Source organism: Bubalus kerabau, chromosome 7, assembly GCF_029407905.1.
Source record: "Bubalus kerabau isolate K-KA32 ecotype Philippines breed swamp buffalo chromosome 7, PCC_UOA_SB_1v2, whole genome shotgun sequence".
In the NCBI taxonomy this organism is placed as follows: domain Eukaryota; kingdom Metazoa; phylum Chordata; class Mammalia; order Artiodactyla; family Bovidae; genus Bubalus; species Bubalus kerabau.
Window position 1 is genome coordinate 70,849,793 of NC_073630.1, and position 26,914 is coordinate 70,876,706.

Consider the following 26,914-nt stretch of genomic DNA (forward strand, 5'->3'; position numbering starts at 1 on the left):
TTTAATATGTACTCTGACTAACTTCAAGTGGAAACACAGGTAATTGGCATGTAACCACTAAGTAGAGCCTCATAAAGCACTCAAGTTCATCTGTGTAGAAAGCAATCAAGTACAATCTCATAGTGAAGTAAACACTGAGCCAAGGGTTAAAAGTCCAGGCTTTGCCACTAAACTAGCTGTGTGAATTTATACTTAACTCATCTTTTTTTCTTCTTGTGAAATAATTCAAATGTACCAAAAATTATAGAGAGAATATATGTCCGTATTTGTATGTAGGTTTGTCAAATCTTAATATTTGGACTTATTTCCTTCATATTGTTTTAAAATATATAAAACATATAAATGAAGTCCTCTGAATTTTCCAGTTTCTCTTCCATCCCATCCTCTCCATTCAACACAGAAGTAACCACTCTCCTGATTTCTGCTCATTCCCCTGCCTGTTATTAAACTGTTATATCATAGGTACACATCCATAAGTGCTACCTAGTACTTTGCTGTATGTTTGTAAGTTTTGTATAGATAACAATTATATGTACATACAAGAGTCTGCACAAATGAAAGTGTTAAGAACAAACACAATGGAGCCTCAGGGCTTGGATTCAAATAGTGGCTGTGTAACTTTCTTCTTGTGGGCGTCAGGCAAAATAAGCAAACTCTCTGTGGCTCCATTTCCTCGTCTGTTCAACAGGAGACATAAGAGAACCTAACTTTTAGGTTGTCCTGAGAATTAAATGAATTCACATCTGGAAAATACTTGGGACAGAGCCTGGCACAAACTCAGCACTACATAAATGTTCAGTTCAGTTCAGTTCAGTCGCTCAGTCATGTCCAACTCTTTGCAACCCCATGGACTGAAGCACACCAGGCCTCCCTGTCCATCACCAACTCCCGGAGCCTACCCAAACTCATGTTCATTGAGTCGGTGATGCCATATAACCATCTCATCCTCTGTCGTCCCCTTCTCTGACTGCCCTCAATCTTTCCCAGCATCAGGGTCTTTTCAAATGAGTCAGTTCTTCACATCAGGTGGCCAAAGTACTGGAATTTCAGCTTCAACATCAGTCCTTCCAATGAACACCCAGGACTGATCTCCTTTAGGATGGACTGGTTGGATCTCCTTGCAGTCCAAGAGACTCTCAAGAGTCTTCTTCAACACCACAGTTCAAAAGCATCAATTCTTCAGCACTCAGCTTTCTTTAGAATCCAACTCTCACATCCATACATGACTATTGGAAAAACCATAGCCTTGACGAGATGGACCTTTGTTGGCAAAGTAATGTCTCTGCTTTTGAATATGCTGTCTGGCCTGGTCGTAACTTTCCTTCCAAGGAGTAAGCGTCTTTTAATTTCATGGCTGCAGTCATCATCTGCAGTGATTTTGGAGCCCAGAAAAATAAAGTCTGACACTGTTTCCACTGTTTCCCCATCTATTTCCCATGAAGTGATGGGACCAGATGCCACGATCTTCGTTTTCTGAATGTTGAGTTTTAAGCCAACTTTTTCACTCTCCTCTTTCACTTTCATCAAGAGGCTCTTTAGTTCCTCTTCACTTTCTGCCATAAGGGTGGTGTCATCTGCATGTCTGAGGTTACTGCTGTTTCTCCCGGCAATGTTGATTCCAACTTGTGTTTCATCCAGCCCAGCGTTTCTCATGATGTACTCTGCATATAAGTTAAATAAACAGGGTGACAATATGCAGCCTTGACGTACTCCTTTTCCTATTTGGAACCAGTCTGTTGTTCCATGTCCAGTTCTAACTGTTGCTTCCTCACCTGCATACAGGTTTCTCATTTTCATGAGAAGAGGCAGGTCAGGCGGTCTGGTATTCCCATCTCTTTCAGAATTTTCCACAGTTTATTGTGATCCACACAGTCAAAGGCTTTGGCGTAGTCAATAAAGCAGAAATAGATGTTGTTCTGGAACTCTCTTGCTTTTTCCATGATCCAACGGATGTTGGCAATTTGATCTCTGGTTCTTCTGCCTTTTCTAAAACCAGCTTGAACATCTGGAAGTTCACAGTTCATGTATTGCTGAAGCCTGGCTTGGCGAATTTTGAGCATTACTTTAGTAGCATGTGAGATGAGTGCAGTTGTTGGTATTCAAACATTTTATAGAATCCATTATATGAATATATTCCAATTTATATTTTATCTCCTTTCCATGATCATTTAAGTTGCTTACATTTTTTTACTATTACACCCTTCAACATGTCTCACTGTTGAAGAATGTGGCCAATATTTGTAGTGACTATAAACACCTAAGAATGAACTTTCTGGGTTTTAGGTTAACCCAACTTGCGGCTCTAGCAGATATCAGCATATTGCTTTCCAACATACGGCAAAAATTTCCAGTCTCATTCAAAGTTCCCATTACTACATACTCATCAGTTTTACTGTCGTCTGATCATCATTTCTGTATTTTCAAAATGAGGAGGGATAAATAAGATGATCCTTAGAGTGTGCATTTTCTATGTTCTCTGATTCCCTTTTCTTGAATTTCCCACTTTCTCCCTTCACCTTGAGATAAACTAGTCCAGCAAATAGCAAACTGTTTCTTCTGAGTCTATAAGCCTATTTTTTTGTATTTTATATTCTGAATAGTCTACAAACTAAGACATCCAATAATACAATTTCAATAGTCATAAGGAAGAATATAACTTAAACTGACAATGTCCAAGCCAGGCATACATACATCCAACACTATTAAAACATATCTGTGGTTTTCAAACATTTTAAAGCAGTGGACTTTTTAAAAAATAGAAGTATAAAATGAAGCTCAATATAAATGCTGCTTGCTCCTTTTCTCCCCTTTTTGCTTACCTTTAAAATGCATCTTACACATTGGTAAAAGCTTCTTGCAATGAAATTATATTAGTGCCTAGATGAACTTCCTGAAAATAAGAAATATTAAAATGCTTCCATTCATGTTGTTATTTTACCCATTACATTTGTATTTTATACTTTATTTGATCATGCTTTCATTTTAGACTAACATATAGTCTATACTAAAATCTTCTGGAAATATTCATGTCAGAGAAAGACTGCCTATTGTTACCAAAGAGCTCTGATTTTACTACCTACAATTTCTATGAGAAAAAAACAGCTTCAGGCTCTGAAGTTTATAATTATAGGCCGATATTGCCTCCTAATGGTAAGAAGCTTAATCACATCATATTTCAAGTTAGAAAAGTTGATTTTTAAAAATTCTGCAAAACCTTGAAGTACTCTCTTCCTATATCATTTTATAATAGATTTGGGAGGAAGGCAGAGTACTTATCAGACACATTGGCAAGCCTGGGTCATATTCTCTCTGATCTGCCATCTACAAGTCCCAGAATTCTCCCTCTCATTTCCTCTCAGATGCCATTACTAAAGATCTTCCAACTTCAGCCAGGCTTCACTTGTCCTTACATCAAGCCTGTTGTAGTCTTAACATGTTAAGATCCTAGTCCCAGACAGCCACTGGAGTGCGGGATCAGGCTGGAATGTGGATGGTCTCCGGATTGATAAAAGAGAGCTCCTGCTTTGACATTCACATGTACCCAAGTCAGCACACTTACCATCAGTCTCACCAAAGCCACGTTTCCTGTCTTTTTTTTTTTTTTTTTTAATTTTCTCATGAAGCCAGCAGAGAAGGCAATGGCAACCCACTCCAGTACTCTTGCCTGGAAAATCCCATGAAAGGAGGAGCCTGGTAGGCTGCAGTCCATGGGGTCGCTAACGACTGAGCATCTTCACTTTCACTTTTCACTTTCATACATTGGAGAAGGAAATGGCAACCTACTCTGGTGTTCTTGCCTGGAGAATACCAGGGACGGGGGAGCCTCAGGGGCTGCAGTCTATGGGGTTGCACGGAGTCGGACACGACTGAAGCAACTTAGCAGCAGCAGAAGCATGAAGCCAGAGCTCAGTTGTGAAGTTCTGCTTCACACTCCAGGTGTCTAAAACTGGAGTCTTCACCACCTGGAAGAGTCATGAAAAAGGATTTAGCTAAACCCTCCTTAGCCCAAGGCTTTGCACCAAGAACCTGCTACCTAATCGATGTAAGCTCAGAGTTTGGGGTCAGAGGTCATCAAATCAGAACCCTTGGATATGTCTTTAGCCCAGATCAGATTCAATGTGCCCCCCACTGGATGCTGTGGTTGGGGCTGCTTCTCCTTTGCGAGAAAGCCCTGAGCCAGGTGTGTAACCCTCACTTATTCCCGGCAAATCTGCCTGCTATGAGGAGCCTTCAAGCCTGTTTACAGTGTTTTAGAGGTTTTTATAACAGACAAGAAGGAACATAAAGAAAAGAATAAAACACAGATGAAGGAAAAGGAATAATAAGAAAGAAAAGAGAGGAAAAGGAGCACTTGTCTCAAGAAGAAGCCGTATTTTTTTATTACTTATGATTCACCCACTCCAGGACTAACCACTTCCTCTGCAGTGAAGTATTTGCCTGTTGATATTAAAGATATAGGTAGGATGTTGAAGGGAAGGCTTCAAAGGCTTCAAGGCAAAAACAACATTTAGTTCAACAAATATCCTATTGGTAGAGTAGGATAACTTCTACCATGAGCATACACTGATTGAGGTCCATAGAGATATCTGAAATGTCAAATTAACAAGCTGTATTATTGTCATATTAAGTCATGTTAAGTCATATTATTATAGGCATGGATAGAAATCTGAAGTCAATCCAAGTGATCTGTGGTAAGAATTTATTGAGCCACATCTGAGTTTAGCAGTAGAGTTGTATAACTGATTGTCAGTGTCTTCTGTGAGCACACACTTGTCATATAATTCCTGTTTCTTTTCTAGACCCATCCTCCTATTAACTCCTTCCTGGCTCTCTTCTCACGCTTTAATGTATGAATTACCTAGGGGTTTGCTAAAATTTGGATTCTGATACAGCAGGTCTGGGGTAGGGCCTGAGATTCTGAATTGCTAAGAAGCTCCCATGATGCCCATGCTGGACTATAGTACTTCCAGGTCTCGTTTTCTAACAATTTCCTTTGTTCATCACCCAACAAAATATTAGCTTTATTTCTTTTTCTTATTGCTGGTCAGTCAGAAAAAGGAGATAGTAGCCAACTTCTATCAAGCTTTAATAATCATAAATTTTAAAATTTATATAATTAAAGATTCTTATAATATTTTATGATTTTCAATTTCATGATTTTCAACTTCCCAGGTGGTTCAGTGGTAAAGATCCTGCTTGCAATGCAGGAGACATGGGTTTGAGCCCTAGGTCGGGAAGATCCCCTGGAGAAGGAAATGGCAACCCATTCCAGTATTCTTACCTGGGAAATCCCATGGACACAGGGCCTAGTGGGCTATAGCCCATGGGGTTGCAAAAGAGTCAGACAAGACTGAGCATCAAAAACAACAACAACAAGGCTTACTCGATGGCTCAAGTAGTAAAGCATCCATTTGCAATGCAGGAGATTCAGGTTCAATCCCTGGATCCGGAAGTTTCCCTGGAGGAGGAAATGGCAACCTATTCCAGTATTCTTGCCTGCAAAATTCCATGGACAGAGGATCCTGGTGGGCTATAGTACACGGGGTCACAAAGAGCCAGACACAACTAAGCACGGCATAGTCATATATGTGTGTGTGTGTGTGTGTACAGAAAAGGAAATGGCAACACACTCCAGTATTCTTGCCTAGAGAATCCCACAGATACAGGAGTCTGGCAAACTTCAGCCCATGCAGCTGCAAAGAGTCAGACATGAGTGAGCATGCACACACCATGTGTGTATGTATGTGTATGTGCATATGTACATATATATACACACATGCACATATATACATACACACGTATATAAATATGATTTGTCATGCTTATATCAGTAAGAAGTTTCTTTCAACCATTCTTCCCAAGCTCTAGCATAAATGATTAAGGTCTTTAAAATGACCTGGAAGCTCTAAAATGTCCTAAACTCTTGACCAAATTATCAAATAAATAATATTCGCTATAGCTTTAGGATTTGTCTCACTTTATTGCATTCTAATTCTTTTTAAATAGTATCCTGAACATGAGGTACATGATAATTTTCAGTTGCCCCTGAGCAATATAAATTGTCTGAAAGTGAGAGATGCTTGTTCACTTTTATAAAGAGTGTTACATAAAAGGACCATATGTGAAAAAATTAGAAGATAAGAGATGCTGACAAGTTAATTGGTTCCTATCTTTGCAGGTTATCCATTGTGAAAAATTCTAAGTGTGATGATTCTTTAGCTACAGTACCTCACAAGCAAATGTATGGCTTTGTGCCCTGTACCAAAGCACATTTTCCCTATGGAAAAATTCCCAGCTGAGTCATCCTTGTCTTCCAGCTTACAGGTACCTTCATCACATCACCAAAAGGATCCTGAGGAATGTCCTTATGAAAAACCAGCTTTTCAGTCCTGTGTAGAGTCTTTGGGCCCACTTTCAGTTCCAGATCCTTCGATAGCTGAAAATTCTGTGTCAATAAGTGGTTTCAGAAATTTCTCAACCTTGGTTAGCCTCTGCTTCAGTTTCTGCTGCATTGACTCATACTCAGCCAGGATCCGAGCAAACCTTGTTTGCAGGAGGTCTACTGAGCTCTCCATTCGGGTGACCTTCTCTTCAAGATCTTTAGGATCACTTCCAGCATTTGCAATGTTTATGTCCAGTAGACCATCTTTCATCAAGATTTGCTTCCCTTTCTCTTCTAGCATACCTTTGGCATCTGGGTACTCAGTTAGAGCTTCCATGAGGTCATCTTTTGAGAGACAGAATAGATCTGAGTAGCCAATGCTTTTAATATTGGCTGTTCTTCGATTGCCAGCTTTGCTACCTTTAATATTAAGGATACTGATTTCACCAAAGTAGCTGCCATCACTCAATACTACAAACTGAGTGATCCCGTCATCAGCCACCACGGCGAGTTTGCCTTCCTTGATGATGTACATCTCTCGGCCAATATCCCCTTTCTTGCAAATGTAATCTCCAGGACTGTAGACTTGGGGTTGTAATTTCAAGACCAACTCCACCAACAGACCAGCTTCACAGTCTGCAAAAATGCGCACCTTTTTTAATGTGTCTAAGTGAACATTGATGGCGATCTCTGCTCTTAGTTTATCAGGTAGATATTTCAAGACTTCTCTCTCATCCACTGTTTTTTTGTTGGTCCACAGATAGTCAAACCATTTAATAACTCGCTTTTCCATATCTTTGCTTACATTTCGAAAATGCATGTATTGCTTGATCGCATCAATTCTTGCTTGAAATTCTGCCCTGGCCGCATTCATGTTGGAAATCATAGAACCTATGTTACCGACAATGGTGGCAAAAATTAACACTCCAATGAGGAAATCAGCCACCACAAAGAAATACTCAGAATCCCTCACAGGAGGTGGTGTTTCACCAATAGTGGTCAAAGTCAGCGTAGACCAGTAAAGACTGTACACATATTTTCTAGCCAAACGGCCAAAATCAGGATCATTAACATCAGGATAGACCCATGTGTCATTTCCAAACCCAATAGCTTTGGAAATAGAGAAGTACACACACGCATTCCAGTGGATGATGATGATGATGTACATGACAAGGTTAGAGATCCTGAAGATGTTTGGGTAGTTTGTCCGTGTTTCTGTTCTCTGGAAGAACTCAAACATTCGAGAGATCCTTAACAATCTGTTTAATCTAATTTCTGGATAATTCCAGCCAAACTTAATATACAGCAGATCAGTTGGGATCACTGATAGAACATCAAGTTTAAATTGAAAGGTTGATTTATACTTCTCTATGAGTTTACGCTCTTCCTTCACCAGTAGTCCTTGTTCTAGGTAACCTAAAATAGAAAAAAAAAAAAAAAAAAGTTTTTCCTTTTTATGCCGTTGTGAATTTTTCTAAAGTAACTTTCAACCAACTTTTTTGAGTTCAAAACAAGAGCTCATTTCAATAAATACACTTTCAGCAATGTAATGAGATCAACATATGGCTGTGGAAAATGTTCTTTGGCAGAAATAAAAAATCTAGCTTTATAAGTACAAAAGTGAGAGATTATATGCAATGTATATATATGAGGTATATATGCAAATTTCTCTAGGCTCAGCGTATTGTCCAGGTTAAGCTATTCTTTTTATAAACAGTGTTCATACAAAGTTTTCTGCATACTCCAGCACTGTGTTTAATTCCTCATGCCACTCTTTTGTCAGAATCCCAGCCTCACCCTTGAAGCTTGGGTACCTCCTTGCTGTTTGACTGTCCTACATAGTCTTGCCTTACCCTTTCAATGTGAAGCCTATCTCCTTAGAGGCTTCATTTTCATATCTCTTTCTTGACCTTCCTCAGGCTAAATTAGACATCTGGGATCTCCCTTTCACTTAAGCTGCTACCATGGGCCCTGTGTATTAAACCCAGAATTTCAAAGCTCTGATATATTTCACTAGGGAAAATTTTATTTCTCTTCCTATTTTGGTTACCAGAGCTGTGCATAGAACAGAACTGAAATATTGTTTCAATGCACTGATACTAGAGAATGTCGCTATTTTACATAATGATTCTTAAAAGCCATTCTCTGCATACATAGGTTACCTTTGCATGTAGAGAGTAGTATATAAACAATAAGCTTATACCTATTTAACAAGAATACTTAAGTAAGAAGCTATCAGATCCTGCCCAGATTATTGGTCAATAATGCCTCCCTATGAACCATAAAGTTTAATTAAGGATGTATGTCCTGTTTCTTATAATATTTCTAGGACAGCTCTGCTAAGTACAATGACCTTTTCCCCCATGTCTCTTCAAGGTACCTCTGTTAAGTAGCAATTACCCTTTCCTCACAGAGCTGCAGAATATTTCTGTTCTCTCTGTTCCTCTTGCCTGGTATAAACCCAGTGAACAGGCTAATGGAGGAAAGCCATCAATCCATATCCAGAAGGTTGCTAGTTATGTCCTTCTGAATCAGTTGGAGTGGCCTAAGCCTGTGGGTTGGGCTTCCCTGGTGGCTCAAATGGTTAAGAACCTTCTGCAATGTGGAAGACTCAGGTTCAATCCTTGAGTCAAAAAGATCCCCTGGAGAAGGCAATGAGAACCCACTCCAATATTCTTGCCTGGAGGAGTCCATGGACAGAGGAACTCGGCAGGCTACAGTCCATGGGGTCGCAAAGAGTCAGACACAACTGAGCGACTAACACAGACCAGCCTATGGTTGAGTATATGGTACTCTTGCTTTCAGTGGTGACTTTTCTTCTCAAAAACCTCTTTGTTTTCTTTAAGAATACTTGAATTAATAAATTTAAAATTAAACAGAGACAAAAGCACAAAATTGCAAAATATCGAAAACTAAACATATTTACCTGTCCTTGTTCGTACAAACATATCAAGAAGATAGACTACATCTGATAAGTAATCAAAAGCAAGCCAGTATTCTAGATAATCAGACTGAAGTTCATCAAAACATGCTCTGTAAAAGAAAAACTTGTATAAATAAAATGAAAGGGGACCAATTTAAATAAATTTAAATAAAAGTCCTCTTTGTATAATTTTTATCATGATGAGAAATATAATACACTAAGGTGAGGAAGGGGTCCTTAGAATCCATTTACTCAACCGTGGTTTTCCCAAATCTGAGGGTTAGATTTAGTTTTTTCACATTTCTGAATTTCAACATTCTTTCCATTATACCAGTCAGCTTTGTGAAAATATCAAATGAAAATAAATGGCTCAAGCTAATGTCAAAATACTGATAATTTTTGGTGATACACATTGATAACCAGGTTCATACTGACTGTTTATACCCAAAGTGCCTCAGGAAATCACACTTGGCCCTAGGTGACTGAGATGTTCACTGTCTAAAAGACAAGGAACCATAGATACTACTTGGGAAACCCATCTTGCTCTATAAAACCTAGATCTTTGATCTTTTTCCAGTCTTGGCAATTTTCTTTTTCTTGCAGGCCAAAGAAAATAAAAAGTTTCTCCCCAAACTCTAATTAAATGATTGAGCAATTAAAAAGTTTAAAAGTATGCCCATATCCCCCATCCCAGTTCTGGATTTCCAGGGATATTGGAAACCAAAGAACTCTTGATCTTAGGAAAACACAGAGAATGATGTAACATCTAGAAAACTGGTGGTGGAGAAAGGTGTGTCCTAAAGAGTTCTAAGCCAAACTGTTAAGTCAGTGAAATTGGAAACTAAAAGTGGGTTGAGATTCATAAAAATATATAGACACCTTGCAATAATCATGGTCCAGTTATACATAACAGGTAAGGTGATGCAGAACAGCCAGTTGTAATATGTATTTCCTGAGGGATCAATAACCACGACTTCCTTCTTCTCTCTACCAGCAATTAGAAATAAAGGGAAGGTTACCAAGAAACAAGATTTTTATTTCACATATCAAATATGGTTACACCCATCACCCACAATTAATGATATGAAAACAAGCTGGAGAAGCTCACTCCACAGTGGGAAGACTAGTTTGACATAGTGCATTAATCATAAGAAACTGGTTAGTGAGGGGTGGATAGTTAAATTATTAGTCTCACATTAAACCATACTTTAGACTTTATCCAAGCCCTTATTTAACTGTGATGCTGCAGACACTTCTATCACTCCAGCTACTGAGAAAGAACAACGGCATAGATCATGCCAGACTGGATATTCCACAGATCCCTTTGGAGGGTTACGGGTGGTGGGAGAATGATGGTTTTGCCACTCCCCTTACCAGGTAATATAACAATCAGGGACCACATTGTGAGGGGGAACTCATGGCTTCTTTCTCATCTGTATGGAGAGAAGAATATAACACAATCTAATAAAAAGTACTCGTCCGTAAGTGTGAATGAAGAATTGAGAAGAAGTAGAGGACAAGAGAAAGAAGAAAGGAAGAAACTATACCATCAAATGACATTTTTAAAACTTTCTGGTATCAAGCCTATTATTTTTAAGGATTTTCCCCTATATACAACATCAACAAAGTGCTAACAGGCACAAATAATTAAACCATTGTCTGATAAGGAGCTTTCTTTGAGTAAGTTAAACGAACAAGTTTTTCTTTAATTATAAAGCAAAAAGATAGCTCAGAAAACATCACTTAGTCTTATTCTTATGAAATTTTAACTCTTAAGCATGGCTTTTGTAATGAGACTACTTTACTTTAGATTATTTGCCATATAGTATAGATGACTCAAAAACATTAATGAAATTATTAAATTTTTACTTCAAATAAAAAAATGATGGTAAGAGCCTAGAAATGCAATTTTATTTGGATCCTAAATATGTCCCAATAATAAGTTTATCTTCACCAGTGCTTGAGGAAGGAAATTAACTATGACACTGAAAGTTCTTGATGAGAAAATTAAGATTAAGACTACCATTGCTAATTTTAAGGAAATTGGAAAAAAAAATTAATTCGCATTTGACAACAATTTATTTAGCCTTTACACAGGGCCTCTTTCCTGTGAATTTCTGGGAAATTATCTCTGCATCCAAAACCTATCACAAATTTACTTCTAATCTCAATGCCATTAAAAATACTTACTCCTCTTTCTTATCTTTGCCTTTCTCCTCTTTCTTTTTCTTGTCTTTGTCCTTTTCTTTCTTCTTTTTCTTTTCTGAGTCCTTTTTATTTTCATTTTTATCATCTGGTTTGCTGAAAAAGTGAGCAATATAGTTGGTAAAATACAAAAATATTATGGGCAGAAAAATTTGGGGTCATTCAAGGCAAAGTCTCACTTACCTCTTCTTTTCTTTTTTCTTTTTCTTCTTTTCCTTTGGTTCTCTATAGGAAAAAACAGTATCTGCATCACATAAACAAATCACGTTCCGACTTCCATTCTTATTCACTTTTCTCTTCATTGGGCAAGAATTCTGAGCTTTGTGTTCAAGAACACACCCCCATGTTCAGAGACCAGAAATCTGATCTCTTAATGGAGTGTTCAACCAAAAGTAGACACATACCCAGATAAGAAGCAAATAAAAATTCCCAGGAATTAGTGCATGTAGAAATTTGGAGAATATGGAGGTGGATAAAGGCATAAACACAGGGAGGGAAATTTACAAAATAACAGATGTAAGAGTGCACTTTCAAAGTCTCAGTACATATCCAAAAAATGGTTACTTAAACTTTCAGCTTCTTGATGTCACTTAGATTTATACTTGAATAAGAACTTTGAGAATTTCCAGAAAATGTCATGATATTTCTCTGGAGGGGTAATCCTGGCTGAAGCAATGTTTTAGGAGCAGTCAAAAAGTTCTGTGGTAACAGAATTAGAATTCCAGTTCTTAGAATCATTCACTGGATTTGAGATCATCTTCTATGTACAGTTTCTTCTTGAGTGGAGAGTATGTGATTAGAGGCCTCTTTCTGCAGTTGGCTTTCTCTGTCAGCAGAAGAATGGATTCTGGAGTCAGACAGAGCAAAAGTAATAGTAGGCTGTCACTGTTGGCTCAGATGTCTTGGGAAAATATATTATTCAGAGTTGAATGAACAAGCATCTCATTACTACTGGGATAGTCAGAGAATGCTGTTAAAGAGAAGTAGGAATAAACTAGGGCATCCAGGTATGGGTAAGAGTTGTAGAGGCTGAGAAGAAGAGGAAGAATGCTAAAGGGAGGGAAACTTTCAGGTGCAAATACACAAATGAACTTCATCTGGGTAGGAATGGCCCAGTGGAAGTAGAAAACTGCTACCAAGGAGAAACAGGAGATAAAACCGACAAGGAGCCAGGGCTTGGCACATAACAGGAACAGAATATAAAGTCAGATAAGATGGAATTTACAGCTATAGGAATACATTCCTATGATACAGGATTTCACATCCTCACACAGACCCTGGGAGATGGTGCTGGCACCTTCTTGGATGGCATTTAAAAGTTTAGAAAAGGTCAAAAATATACAAGCAACTCCTACAGCTCAATTCCAGAAAAATAAATGACCAAATCAAAAAATGGGCCAAAGATACGAGACAGCAAAAGAGACACTGATGTATAGAACAGTCTTATGGACTCTGTGGGAGAGGGAGAGGGTGGGAAGATTTGGGAGAATGGCATTGAAACATGTAAAATATCATGTATGAAACGAGTTGCCAGTCCAGGTTCGATGCACGATACTGGATGCTTGGGACTGGTGCACTGGGACGACCCAGAGAGATAGTATGCGGAGGGAGGAGGGAGGAGGGTTCAGGATGGGGAACACATGTATACCTGTGGCGGATTCATTTTGATGCTTGGCAAAACTAATACAATTATGTAAAGTTTAAAAATAAAATAAAATTTTAAAAAAAAGGGCCAAAGAACTAAATAGACATTTCTCCAAAGAAGACATACAGATGGCTAACAAACACATGAAAAGATGCTCAACATCACTCATTATCAGAGAAATGCAAATCAAAACCACTATGAGGTACCATTTCATGCCAGTCAGAATGGCTGCGATCCAAAAGTCTACAAGCAATAAATGCTGGAGAGGGTGTGGAGAAAAGGGAACCCTCTTGCACTGTTGGTGGGAATGTAATCTAGTATAGCCACTATGGAGAACCGTGTGGAGATTCCTTAAAAAATTGGAAATAGAACTGCCTTATGATCCAGCAATCCCACTGCTGAGCATACACACCGAGGAAACCAGAAGGGAAAGAGACACGTGTACCCCAATGTTCATCGCAGCACTGTTTATAATAGCCAGGATATGGAAGCAACCTAGAGGTCCATCAGCAGATGAATGGATAAGAAAGCTGTGGTACATATACACAATGGAGTCTTACTCAGCCATTAAAAAGAATACATTTGAATCAGTTCTAATGAGGTGGATGAAACTGGAGCCTATTATACAGAGTGAAGTAAGCCAGAAAGAAAAACACCAATATAGTATACTAACGCATATATATGGAATTTAGAAAGATGGTAACAATAACCCTGTGTATGAGACAGCAAAAGAGACACTGATGTATAGAACAGTCTTTTGGACTCTGTGGGAGAGGGAGAGGGTGGGATGATTTGGGAGAATGGCATTGAAATATGTATAATATCATATATGGAACGAGTCGCCAGGCCAGGTTCGATGCACGATACTGGACGCTTGGGGCTGGTGCACTGGGACGACCCAGAGGGATGGTATGGGGAGGGAGGAGGGAGGAGGGTTCAGGATGGGGAACACATGTATACCTGTGACAGATTCATTTCGATATTTGGCAAAACCAATACAATATTGTAAAGTTTAAAATAAAAGAAAAAAAAAGTTTAGAAAAGGTGATGGCTCACACTAAGTGACATAAAAATTACAAAATGTCATGGCAGATGGTGGAAGAAGGTATCAGAAAGATTCAGAGAAGCGGCATGCTAAAATGAATATACTAAGTAAGCAAACTAGCCCACCAACTGATTGTGTTCCCTAAGAGGGCTGAGAGGATACAAAAATGATAGGTACTGTGCTGGTGAGAGGGGCACCATCATCACTGAGCAGCTCAGTGGTGTTGTCCTCTGTTTACTTCAGCGAGCAGTGAGAGACACTGACCTGGGTATAGAACCAGATTCCCTGAGAGCAATAGGGATGGCAGGATCTAGAATCATGGAGATCAGCGGCAGTGCTTACCCATCAGAAAAGAAGTGGGCCTGATTGTTGTAATTAGCAGTTAAGTGCACATAATAGCCGGAGAAGGCCACGGCACCCCACTTCGGTACTCTTGCCTGGAAAATCCCGTGGACGGAGGACCCTGGTGGGCTGCAGTCTATGGGGTCGCAAAGAGTCGGACACGACTGAGCGACTTCACTTTCACTTTCCACTTTCATGCATTGGAGAAGGAAATGGCAACCCACTCCAGTGTTCTTGCCTGGAGAATCCCAGGGACGGGGGAGCCTGGTGGGCTGCCGTCTATGGGGCCGCACAGAGTCGGACACGACTGAAGCGACTTAGCAGCAGCAGCGGCAGCACACAGTAGCCAGGGCCTTAACCCACAGAAAGCTATAGAAGGGGTTAATAGTCTACGGCGTTCCTAGATAGGTGGGCATCCCATTGACTTGTTAGGGTACTGTCTAACATTTACAATAAAAAAAAAAAAAAAAACAGGAATGGATGATCAGCAGGTTGAGGGCAAGTTACACCAATAAAAAGTCACAACCCCTTGAACAGTTTCTAAACCTGAGTAAGCTTTCAAAATGAAACCCCTGACTGGAGGAAAAGCCAAGCTCCCATGAAGAAGGACTACAACAGCAATGACAAGTATATTCAGTAATGATTTCCCCAGTCTTTCGCTTAAAGACAATCAGTGGTCATTTACTTAGGTAACTGTACCCTAGTGGGGCTTCCCGATGGCTCAGCAGTCAAGAATCCACCTGCAGTGCAGGAGTCATAGGAGACACAGGTTGGATCCCTGGGTCAGGAAGATCCCCTGGTGGAAAGCATGGTAACCCACTCCAGTATTCTTGCCTGGAGAATCATCATAGACAGAGGAGCCTGGTGGGCTACAGTGTTGCAGAGTCAGACACGACTGAAGTGACTTAGCATGCAGACAGGCACCCTGGGGGATAAAAAGAATGCCTAGATACATTAAAGACCACTTGGCAGAGGACCCAAGTTTTGTTATTGAGACCCAGGAACTAAAGCATTATCATGCCCCCTTCCATTAAAACGGGGGACATATGGTGGTTTGGTAGTAATTTGTGGGGCCTCCATTGGGTCTGAAGATGCCCCCTTGTGGTCATTTCTCCAGTTCAGTTCAGTTCAGTCGCTCAGTCAAGTCCAGCTCTTTGCAATCCCATGGACTGCAGCATGCCAGGCTTCCCTGTCCATCACCAACTCCCAGAGCTTGCTCAAACTCATGTCCATCGAGTCAGTGATGCCATCCAACCATTTTATCCTCTGTTGTCCCCTTCTCCTCCTTTGAAATCCATTGATTCTCTTTACAGGGAAGACTGGGGAAATCATTATTGAATATACTTGTCATAGTAGGTGTCATGTGTTTATACTTTCTCCTGTAGAGGATGAGATGGTTGGATGGCATCACTGACTCAATGGACATGAGTTTGGGCAAACTCTGGGAGATGGTGAATGGCAGGAAAGCCTGGCGTGCTGCAGTCTATGGGGTCACAAAGAGTCAGACATGACTGAGCAACTGAACAACAACAACAACGTCTCCACAAGTTTCTTGGCTTGTGGAAGATGAACTAACATAGTGAGGAGGATCAAGTGGAAGCCATAAAGCTGTTTCCTACCTTCCGGCAAAAAACAAACAAACACACAATATTGCATCCTGGACAGGAAAGGAAATCAGTCCTTAAAGACCTAGTGCATGCAGGGGTGGTGTTTCCCCATCACATCCTCATTTAATTCAATGTCTGACCCCTACTACAACCAAATGGATCCTGCTGGACAGCAGCAGACTACTGCAAAATCAACCAAATAGTAGCTCCCATTACAGCCATTCTAGTGAATGTGAAAAATAATGCACTCACCCAATCTATACCAGATTCCTAAGATTCTGGGTCAGTGTTATATTCGGGGAGAATGCATTATATTTAATCACTATCAGGGAAAGGTCATAAACAGTCCATATCCACAAGGGATGGACAATAGTATGTCATCTACAGTATTTTCCAGGGCTATGTTAACTCTCCCACCTACTATCATGACATAATCTCGAGGGACCTAGGCCATCTGGACATTCCTCAGATTACCACATTGGTCCACGATATCTGTATCAATGACATCAAGTTAACTGGGACCTTAAGGAGGATTATCTAACCATAGAATAGACAATGACCGCTGACCACGAGCTGGATCTTGTCAGAACTAATAAGTCCTAAAGTTGTATTGCAGTCTATCATATGATAAAGTGGTATATTTGGGATTGAGCAGGTGGCTCAGCACCTTCTCCCCATATCATCTACCACTGCTGTCTCAAAGCTACTCCTTCTGCCCTATCATGGCCATATATTGGCTTTGTATGAGCAGCTGATAGAGCATGATCTATGATGAGTCAGTTTGACACTTTGGATTAAGCCAAAATGAGCTGTTGTCTACAGAAAAGCACTACGGAGAGGTGGCCTTAAAAGACAGTGAGGTTAATCTTACCAATGGGACAGTGTCAAACACTGCATAGTCATCCACTTTGTGGGAAAAAAGAAATGGCTCAAATTAAGAATGTACAAGGATTCATGGACAGTCACAATGCATTGGCTGGTTGGTCAGGGACCTCATGAAAAGATACTGAAAGATCAGCAAAAATAATTCTGGAGAACAGGCAGACTAAATGGACTTCAGGAGCATGGGCACAAAGTTTTAAAATCTCTGTATCCCATGTTAATGCCCATCAAATATCAGTTGCCATGGAAAAGGAAAATAAAAACAAGCAAGTAGAAAAAAACCTGCCTGCTGATAAAGCTACCCTCTGTCACTGGCATCTTCAATGATGCTGACACACAGGGACATGAATGGAGCAACCATGGTGATAGAGATGGAGATGATGTATGGGCCCAGCACAGAGGTCCCATTCACCCAGGTGATTGAACTGCTGCTAATACTGTCTAACCTTCCAGTTACAAAGACTAATGCTATGACTCTAAAACAGCACCATTACTTGAAGAAAGTGGTCACTTGGTGGCAAGTTAATTACACCATGGAAAGGGTATCAGATAATTCTGACTTGAATCAATATATATTATGGATGCTGTGCTCAGTCACTAAGTCATGTCTAACTCTTTTGCAACTCCATGGACTGTAGCCTGCTAGGCTCTTCTGTCTACAGAATTTTCCAGGCAAGAATACTGGAGTGGATTACTATTTCCTTCTCCAAGGGATCTTCCCAACCCAGGGATCAAACGCGCATCTCTTGCTTTTCCTGTATTGCAGGCAGATTCTTTACTGCTGAGACACCAGGAAAGCCCTATAATATGGATACTAATTTGCTTTTTCGCTTCAGGGCTTTGACCAGTGCCAGTGTCCAGTTTTGGTTACTGCCAGCTTATAGTTTCCCTCTCCCTTGGGTAGCCTTGGTTGAAGGAAGCCACCATGCTCAAAATTATGCTACCCTTCCTGAGGCAGCCCTCATCCAATGACTGTGCATGCATACAAAGCCCAGTCCTATCACCTAACTATATGGAACAATTCTGAAGGGCCATCACGGCATCACATGGCACATCAACTCTATTTACGAAGCCCAGCTTCTCTCTCTACCCAGTCCTACTGCCTTAACTCCCTTCTAGGTGTCATTTCTGAAAGCACTCCCAATAAACCTCCACATACAAGCCTCCATCCCAGAGACTGCGTCCTGGGAAACTTGACCTAAGACATATTGACTCAGAATGAGAACGATTAATAACGTTTCATTTATTTGGTCAGCCACCCTAACCCTAACCACATGGAGGTGCAATTGCACATGTGCTCTAGACAAGGGTTTCCTACATGTATTCAAATAAACGCATACTACTTTTAACATGGCTAGGTCCATTTTTCAGAAGGAAATAACCAAATGACAAAACAAAAGAATATCTTTGCAATTGCATTAGATCAGATCAGATCAGTCGCTCAGTCGTGTCCGACTCTTTGCCACCCCATGAATCGCAGCACACCAGGCCTCCCTGTCCATCACCAACTCCAGGAGTTCACTCAGACTCATGTCCATCGAGTCAGTGATGCCATCCAGCCATCTCATCCTCTGTTGTCCCCTTCTCCTCCTGCCCCCAATCCCTCCCAGCATCAGAGTCTTTTCCAATGAGTCAACTCTTAGCATGAGGTGGCCAAAGTACTGGAGTTTCAGCTTTAGTATCATTCCTTCCAAAGAAATCCCAGGGCTGATCTCCTTCAGAATGGACTGGTTGGATCTCCTTGCAGTCCAAGGGACTCTCAAGAGTCTTCTCCAACACCGCAGTTCAAAAGCATCAACTCTTCGGCGCTCAGCCTTCTTCACAGTCCAACTCTCACATCCATACATGACCACAGGAAAAACCATAGCCTTGACTAGACGAACCTTTGTTGGCAAAGTAATGTCTCTGCTTTTGAATATGCTATCTAGGCTGGTCATAACTTTCCTTCCAAGGAGTAAGCGTCTTTTAATTTCATGGCTGCAGTTACCATCTGTAGTGATTTTGGAGCCCAGAAAAATAAAGTCTTACACTGTTTCCACTGTTTCCCCATCTATTTCCCATGAAGTGATGGGACCAGATGCCATGATCTTCGTTTTCTGAATGTTGAGCTTTAAGCCAACTTTTTCACGCTCCACTTTCACTTTCATCAAGAGGCTTTTGAGTTCCTCTTCACTTTCTGCCATAAGGGTGGTGTCATCTGCATATCTGAGGTTATTGAGATTTCTCCTGGCAATCTTGATTCCAGCTTGTGTTTCTTCCAGTCCAGCATTTCTCATGATGTACTCTGCATATAAGTTAAATAAACAGGGTAACAATATACAACCTTGACGAACTCCTTTTCCTATTTGGAACCAGTCTGTTGTTCCATGTCCAGTTCTAACTGTTGCTTCCTGACCTGCATACAAATTTCTCAAGAGGCAGATCAGGTGGTCTGGTATTCCCATCTCTTTCGGAATTTCCCACAGTTTATTGTGATCCACACAGTCAAAGGCTTTGGCATAGTCAATAAAGCAGAAATAGATGTTTTTCTGGAACTCTCTTGCTTTTTCCATGATCCAGCGGATGTTGGCAATTTGATCTCTGGTTCCTCTGCCTTTTCTAAAACCAGCTTGAACATCAGGAAGTTCACGGTTCACATATTGCTGAAGCCTGGCTTGGAGAATTTTGAGCATTACTTTACTAGTGTGTGAGATGAGTACAATTGTGCGGTAGTTTGAGCATTCTTTGGCATTGCCTTTCTTTGGGATTGGAATTGCATTAGATAGAGTTTGCCAAATAAGTATTTGGAGTCTAACACATTCAGGCGAATTTATGCCTTTTTACTGGTTTTCTTTAAAAACAAAGGTTTGGCTTTCTATTGTCGATATACTTACTGCTCCTTATTGCTGCTGTTGTTAACATTAAAAAGTGCAATGGCTCCAGGCAGGTATTGCTCCCTGGGAAATGAAAAAGTACAGTGAAGTCTTAGTAGTTACCATATATACAATGTCCATGGCAAGCAAACAGTCTTAAAGAACAACTGCTTTCCAGTTTCTACCCATTACTAACCAGTGCCTAGGCAATTTTTGAAAATAGAGAGCTTCCATGAAGTGTGAGTTGCTGAATGTTAGTGCCATGAATCAAAGCGATCGGTAAATGTCTATTCATCAGTGCTGACAATGGATCACATTAGCATTCTTACAACCTGAGTAAGCCAAGTTGGATGCTACTAACTCTCAGCAAGAAATCTAAGTCTTAGACTGTCATGGAAGACAAGAGAAATGAAAACAAAAGGAAAGCTGAAGGTGGTCAGTGGAGAAAGAAAGAGGAGAGGGGGAAAAAAGAGGGATAAAGCCAAAGAAAACATGAATAATCGTGATAGAATGGGAACCCCTCATCCACACCAATACTACACTTCTTTTACACTCTCAGAGTCAACAGTTTGAGGTGGATTTATTAGCTTTTCTCTTCTCGATACTCACCCTAGTGCTTGACTTCCCTGAAAGTAGGGTTGAAGGGGAGAGAGCATTTTAGAGAATGACAGCTAATCCCTCTCACATACAATTGCTTGGAAGAAGCATCAGAGAAGAGGAGGAAATCAGAGAGGACTCAGGCATGAGATTTCCTAAGGGATAGACACAGGTTTCAGGGAAACTGATTGGAAAGTGTATTTACGACTTGGAGCCCCGTGAACATGAATTATCATCAGGCAGTGGCAGTTTCCCAAGAGAAGAGAAAAGTAAGGAACAGAATGTACTTCAGAGTAGCTGGGCAGCAGGAAGGTTTGCCAAGCTTATCAAGGTTGCCAAGCCCACCAAGTGGAAGAATGGTGCCTTTCTTTCATCTAAATAATAGTCTAAAAACAAGTGTGGAGGGACCGATCACATTGCTCACCTCTGTGATGGTTGTCCGCTTCCGTGTGTATTACTTCTAAAGGAATCCCTTGCGTGGGGGTTCTCACTCTCTGATTCTTCAAACATAGAGGCACCGTCGTCATCATCATCAGAAAAGGAGCTACGGTCCCAAAGGTGGCAAAGATGAATTAGATCAACGTTTTGAACCATTATAGGGGAACAACATTTCTCACTGGGGGGATCTCTTCTTCTCTCTCAAACAAACACAGACAACAATGTGTAATAAGACTGAAATGCGAACTGTGCAGAAGTAGCAATTTACTCTCAAGAAGAATAGAATTAAGAGTATATGCACAATCCAGCACAATACGTGTAATTAAGAAATTACTCTCTAGGACTCTCATATTTGTATTGTTTGATGAATTGATGATGATAATGTTAGTATTTGTCAGATAGAAAGTATGATATCTACGTGTGCATGTGTGCTCAGTCGCTCAGTTGTGTCTGACTCTTTGCTATGCCATGGACTGTAGCCCACCAGGCTCCTCTGTCCATGGGGATTTTCCAGGCAAGATACTGGAGTGGGCAGCCTATCCCTTCTCCAGGGGATCTTCCCGACCCAGGAACCTACCAGGGTCTCCTGAATTGCAGGTGGATTCTTTACCAGCTAAGCTACTAGGGAAGCCCCCTTTATATCTATGTGTTTAGTCGCTCAGTCATGTCCAAATCTTTGGGACCCCATGGACTGTAGTGTGCCAGGCTCCTCTGTCCATGAGGATTCTCCAGGCAAGAACACTGGAACAGATTGCCATGCCCTCCTCCAGGGGATCTTCCCAACCCAGGATCGAACCCAGTTCTCCCAGATTGCAGGTGGATTCTTTACACTCTGAGCCACTAGGGTAGCCCTTGATACCTATACTTCAGGTCAAATAATACAGGCTTTTTAATTAACTTGTAGTAACATTTCATTTCACCAAAAATAAATTCAACTTATTTATACATGTTTGCTTCATTTATAGGGTGACCACTTTAAATCATACTCTTAAAACACATTAGCATTTCACACTATTCTTTTTCCCCACATTTCTCCATGGCACTGTTGTCCCTTTAGATGTGAAATGTTTCATGAGGAAAGGTCCTGCCAGTGACAAAGGAAATATTTGGCAAAGGTGCTTCTAAAGAATGCCCACAATAATATCTATGTTCGTTAGACAAGTGATGCTAAAGCTGAAACTCCAATACTTTGGCCACCTCATGCAAAGAGTTGACTCACTGGAAAAAACTCTGATGCTGGAAGGGATTGGGGGCAGGAGGAGAAGGGGACGACAGAGGATGAGATGGCTGGATGGCATCACTGACTCGATGGACGTGAGTCTGAGTGAACTCCGGGAGTTGGTGATGGACAGGGAGGACTGGCGTGCTGCAATTCATGGGGTCGCAAAGAGTCGGACACGACTGAGAGACTGAACTGAACTGAACTGAACTGAGGCTGTCACAAAGTAGAAGCAAATTCACTAAATTAAATAAATTATGAAGTTCAAGGTTTGAAATTAAAACTTAAACTGCAGTTAAGCCCGTTCAAACTTAAGAATGGTGGTTGGTATTAAAAATACATAGAAGAAAGTGTGCATTTACCTGCATGCTCCATTTTCCATCCTTGTTATTTCCTTTTCAACATCTGGTCCAACCACATTGGGAATATTTACAAAAGAGCGCCATGTATTGATAATCACTTTCTTCATGGTTAGTTTAATATCTGGGAGGAAAAAGTCTTGTTAGCAGGAAGACTTTTTATATACTTAAAGATATAATCCAAAGTTTCACTCTATCATTCTTCCAAGGCTGTATTAACAATCTTATTTCTAGTTACAGGTAGAAATTATTTTTAATAGAATATAGTAATGGTCTAATACTTAAATTACCACTAGATAGGTTTTTGTGTATTTTTTTAAAATTCAAGAATGTACCAGAAGTGTAGAACTTTTTAAAATTTGGATTTATCCTAACTTTGAAATATTTAGACAATGTAAGTGTAGAACAAAACTATAGGGACTTCACATACACATCCAATAATGAAGTATGAATAAAAAGCTGTAAAATAAAATACCAAAATGGATGTAATCAGATATGAATTTCTACAGGCATTCAGAAAAAAAAAGTGGGATTCAAACTTTGGAGTGAATAAAGATGAAACTGATCCACATTTTAGCAGGTTTACTGTGTTATTCTGGTATACATACCACTCAGCTTCCAAACAACCAGTTAAGGCATCAGGAAAACACCAAGAACAAAGCAACCCAACCTTGTGGTGGCTGGAGCCCAGCTTTATACAAAGTGAATGGCCAGCAGGCAAATCAGCTTTTGCCTTCTTTCCTGATGTTCTGCCAGCGCCCAGAGGTGCATGCATGCTCAGCTGCTTCAGTCATGACTGACTCTTTTTGACCTTATGGACTGTAGCCTGCCAGGCTCTTCTGTCCATGGGATTCTCTAGGCAAGAATACTGGAGTGGATTGCCATGCCCTCCTCCAGGGAATCTTTCCAACTCAAGGATCAAACCGGCTCCTTTTTTGTCTCCTACATTGGTAGGTGGGTTCTTTAACCACTAGCTCCATGATGACACCCCTGCAATCATGACTAACTCCAAGTTCCTTACTGGGTCTCCAGGGTGCTGCAGTGACATGGCTGGAAACAAGTTCCTGCAGGGCCCGGACAGTGTGCCTGTGTGCCCATGGACATGAAGTCCCATGTTGAAGCTCTGCTGTCCCAAGGGCCCAGCTGTGTCCAGGATCCTCCCCTTACCCTTGTTTCTTGGTATTCACAGAGCTACCCTGTCAGGATTTCATCCCTAAGGATGTTTCCTTTAAAGTTGCATAGAGTCAACATCTGATACCCAGAAAAATGAGCCTAGATGGGCAGTAGGTATCCATACCAGCTCCTCCCCGAGACCAAGACTCCCCACTAATAAAGTTCTGCTGCTGCTGCTGCTAAGTTGCTTTAGTTGTGTCCGCCTCTATGCGACCCCATAGATGGCGGCCCACCAGGCTCCCCCGTCCCTGGGATTCTCCAGGCAAGAACACTGGAGTGGGTTGCCATTTCCTTCTCCAATGCATGAAAGTGAAAGTGAAGTCGCTCAGTCATGTCTGACCCTCAGCAACCCCATGGACTTCAGCCTTCCAGGCTCCTCCATCCATGGGATTTTCCAGGCAAGAGGACTGGAGTGGAGCGAAACAGGCCACTGGCCTTAGGTAATTAAGATACATAGCAAAGGAGTAATTTCAGTGAGCCCAGACTCTTGACACTTCCCATACATAGAAAAGCACTAAAATCACTAACTTAGGAAGTCTGATTTTTGTGATTCAGTTCAGTTCAGTCACTCAGTCATGTCCGACTCTTTGCAACCCCATGAATCGCAGCACGCCAGGCCTCCCTGTCCATCACCAACTCCCGGAGTTCACCAAGACTCACGTCCATCGAGTTAGTGATGCCATCCAGCCATCTCATCCTCTGTCGTCCCCTTCTCCTCCTGCCCCCAATCCCTCCCAGCATCAGAGTCTTTTCCAATGAGTCAACTCTTCGCATAAGGTGGCCAAAGTACTGGAGTTTCAGCTTTAGCATCATTCCTTCCAAATTTTTGTGATTAGCAGTAATCTTTTGATGGTCGACAACAAGATTTTCTTTTCTTTTCTTTTCTTTTTCAGCAAAAACTCATATATATATCCTCGTTCCCTCCCTACCTCTTTGGATCCGTCCCTCATAGCCATCTGCAAGGTTGCCTCTCAAACTATAGCTCTCGGTAATGTCCCCAAATAAAATACAATTCTCAGCTTTTAAGCTCTATGTTTCTTCCAGTGAACAAAATAAAAACACAGTATCTATTCGTGGGCTCTAAGAACATCAGTTCTTGTACTGAATACCACTTGCTGTGGTCCTGCTGATGAAGACCCAAAGAAGGCCAACGTGAGAGGATGACTGGGATACGAGACAACTTCAACAGATCCCAAACCTCCATCTATGCTCCATGGCTGGTCATCCTGCCATTCCTCTCCTCCCACACCACCACCCCCCACTTCCCTGCACTCCCAGGTTTTTATTATATAGACTGGGAATTTTTCCTTTGTTATTTTTCTACCACTGATCTCTGGGTTTTATTTGGAAACTTGCCTTTGTTATGAATAAAATAGAAAAGCAAAAATTAAAAAAAAGACACCATTTCATGTGAGAAACTGTATAAAATACCCTTCATTCTTTAAAATGTTACATCTTCAAGTGAGGATGGCAATAAATAATGTTCTTTATTTCACTCTACTATTCATACAACTAATGAAAATAACTAGTGATCATTAGTCAAAAAATAGTAAACAGGATTTTTGTGATGCTTGTTAATAAAAGTGTGCATATTTATTTAAATATGAAGCAATTTTTAAAAAAACAGCCACTGAGAACTATCTCATTGACTCCTTTTCAGTATTAACATGGATATTCTGGTTATATTTATAGCATGCTGGCTTCCTATTGTCATCAATTTCCACTCTTTCTGAGAGATCCTGTACCTTAGGATTAACAAAAGGAGAATATATGATTATTTCATCCATCTCAACATAGGAAAAACTATGTGTGAGTAAAAAAGATTAAATAAGGACAAATAATATTATCCAATATGTCAGAATGAACCAAACCAGGACTTTGCTTGCACCTGAAGAACAAAGAATCACTTCCCTTCTCCCATAATTTCTTATTGGCCTAAGTGTTATAATAGGAAAAAACCTTTTTTATATCACACAATCACTTTTTAATACATCTTCACTCTAGGAAAAAATAAAAATATATAAACAGAAAAATAAAATACACAAAATTCCACTCTAGACCTTATAATTATTTATCAACACATTTTCTCCACTGTTTCTATGGTTTCCTTTTTCACATTTAAATTTTAATCTATCAAATTTATTTTGGTGTAAGGTGTGAGGTAGGGATTTAACTTTACATTTTCTAAATGGCTAGTCAATAGTCTAGCACTAAATCAATAATCAATAGTCCATCTTTTCCCTACTAGCTTGAAATGTCATTGTTCAAAATTTGTTTTGTCAACCATAAAGATTTTGGTGGAGTTTGCATTAAAATTATAGAAAAATTTATAAAATTATTTTTCTTTATGTTTTTGAAAAAGTTTCTAAGTACAGGTTCTATATTTTTATTAATTTCTAGATATTTTGCATTTTTGTCTCTATCAAGATAGTTAAGACATTTTCCCCTTGCTTTTCCCTTTTTTCCATTGCTTTTGCTGTATCATTAAAAATATTTATTTACTTATTTATTTTAAACCAGCCAACCTAACTGACCTTTACAGTTAAAGTTGAATAATTGAAAATATTTCTAATAGTTTTTATGCTAAACAATTTCTGCTTTCAGTAATGAAATAATAGAACTTACACAAATTATTCTTTGTCTTTTTCATGAGGTATTTAGCTTTTTTATGTCTAGTTACCTTGACTAAAAATTCCAGAACATACAAGTAACAGTCTTGATATTCTGATATTAAAACTATTTTAAGAGACACCTAGTATGGTTTTTGGCTTTATGAGAATGTTTTATAGGTTCACTCTTAAGCATATTACTGACTGTTAGCTTAAGAGAAATGTTTGATACACGATAGCAAAATCTCCATTTATTCATATTTTATTAATTTTTAATAATTAGAAATTGGAATGAATGTTGATTTTTATTAAGGCTCCCTTGCTTTTATAGAAAAAATCATATTTTTCCTTTCAATTTTCCCTATTAATATACTGAACTATATTAATAAATTCTTTTAATAGTTATGGAATAAAATCTCCTTGACTATGGTAAGTTATTCTTTTCATATGTATTGAATTTTAGCTGCTAATATTTAATTTTGAAATTTTACATTAAAGATTTTTACATATTAAAGGCAAAATTTGTAGTTTGAGAAAGGGTTTTTAATGTTAGCAACAGTTGATTTTTTTCATATGCTTTTCAACTTTTTTGGTATCATAGGATAATTAGTAAGACATCTGAACAAAAAACAAAAA

At 39.9% G+C, this 26,914-nt stretch overlaps 1 protein-coding gene across 1 annotated transcript in view; it reads right to left on the reverse strand.

Moving 5' to 3' along the window:
• Positions 1–6,293: 6,293 nt before the first annotated feature.
• Positions 6,294–26,914, reverse strand: part of CNGA1 (cyclic nucleotide gated channel subunit alpha 1) — an 89,781-nt gene continuing 69,160 nt past the window's right edge. Inside the window, exons 5-12 of the mRNA XM_055588497.1 lie at positions 22,500–22,620; positions 20,905–21,024; positions 19,905–19,967; positions 11,694–11,735; positions 11,496–11,606; positions 10,185–10,292; positions 9,309–9,415; positions 6,294–7,798 (exon numbers count right to left, since the gene is read on the reverse strand). Of these exons, the coding sequence (XP_055444472.1) occupies positions 6,384–7,798; positions 9,309–9,415; positions 10,185–10,292; positions 11,496–11,606; positions 11,694–11,735; positions 19,905–19,967; positions 20,905–21,024; positions 22,500–22,606 (2,073 nt within the window). The 5' untranslated portion in view covers positions 22,607–22,620 and the 3' untranslated portion in view covers positions 6,294–6,383. The remainder of the gene's footprint in view (positions 7,799–9,308; positions 9,416–10,184; positions 10,293–11,495; positions 11,607–11,693; positions 11,736–19,904; positions 19,968–20,904; positions 21,025–22,499; positions 22,621–26,914) is intronic.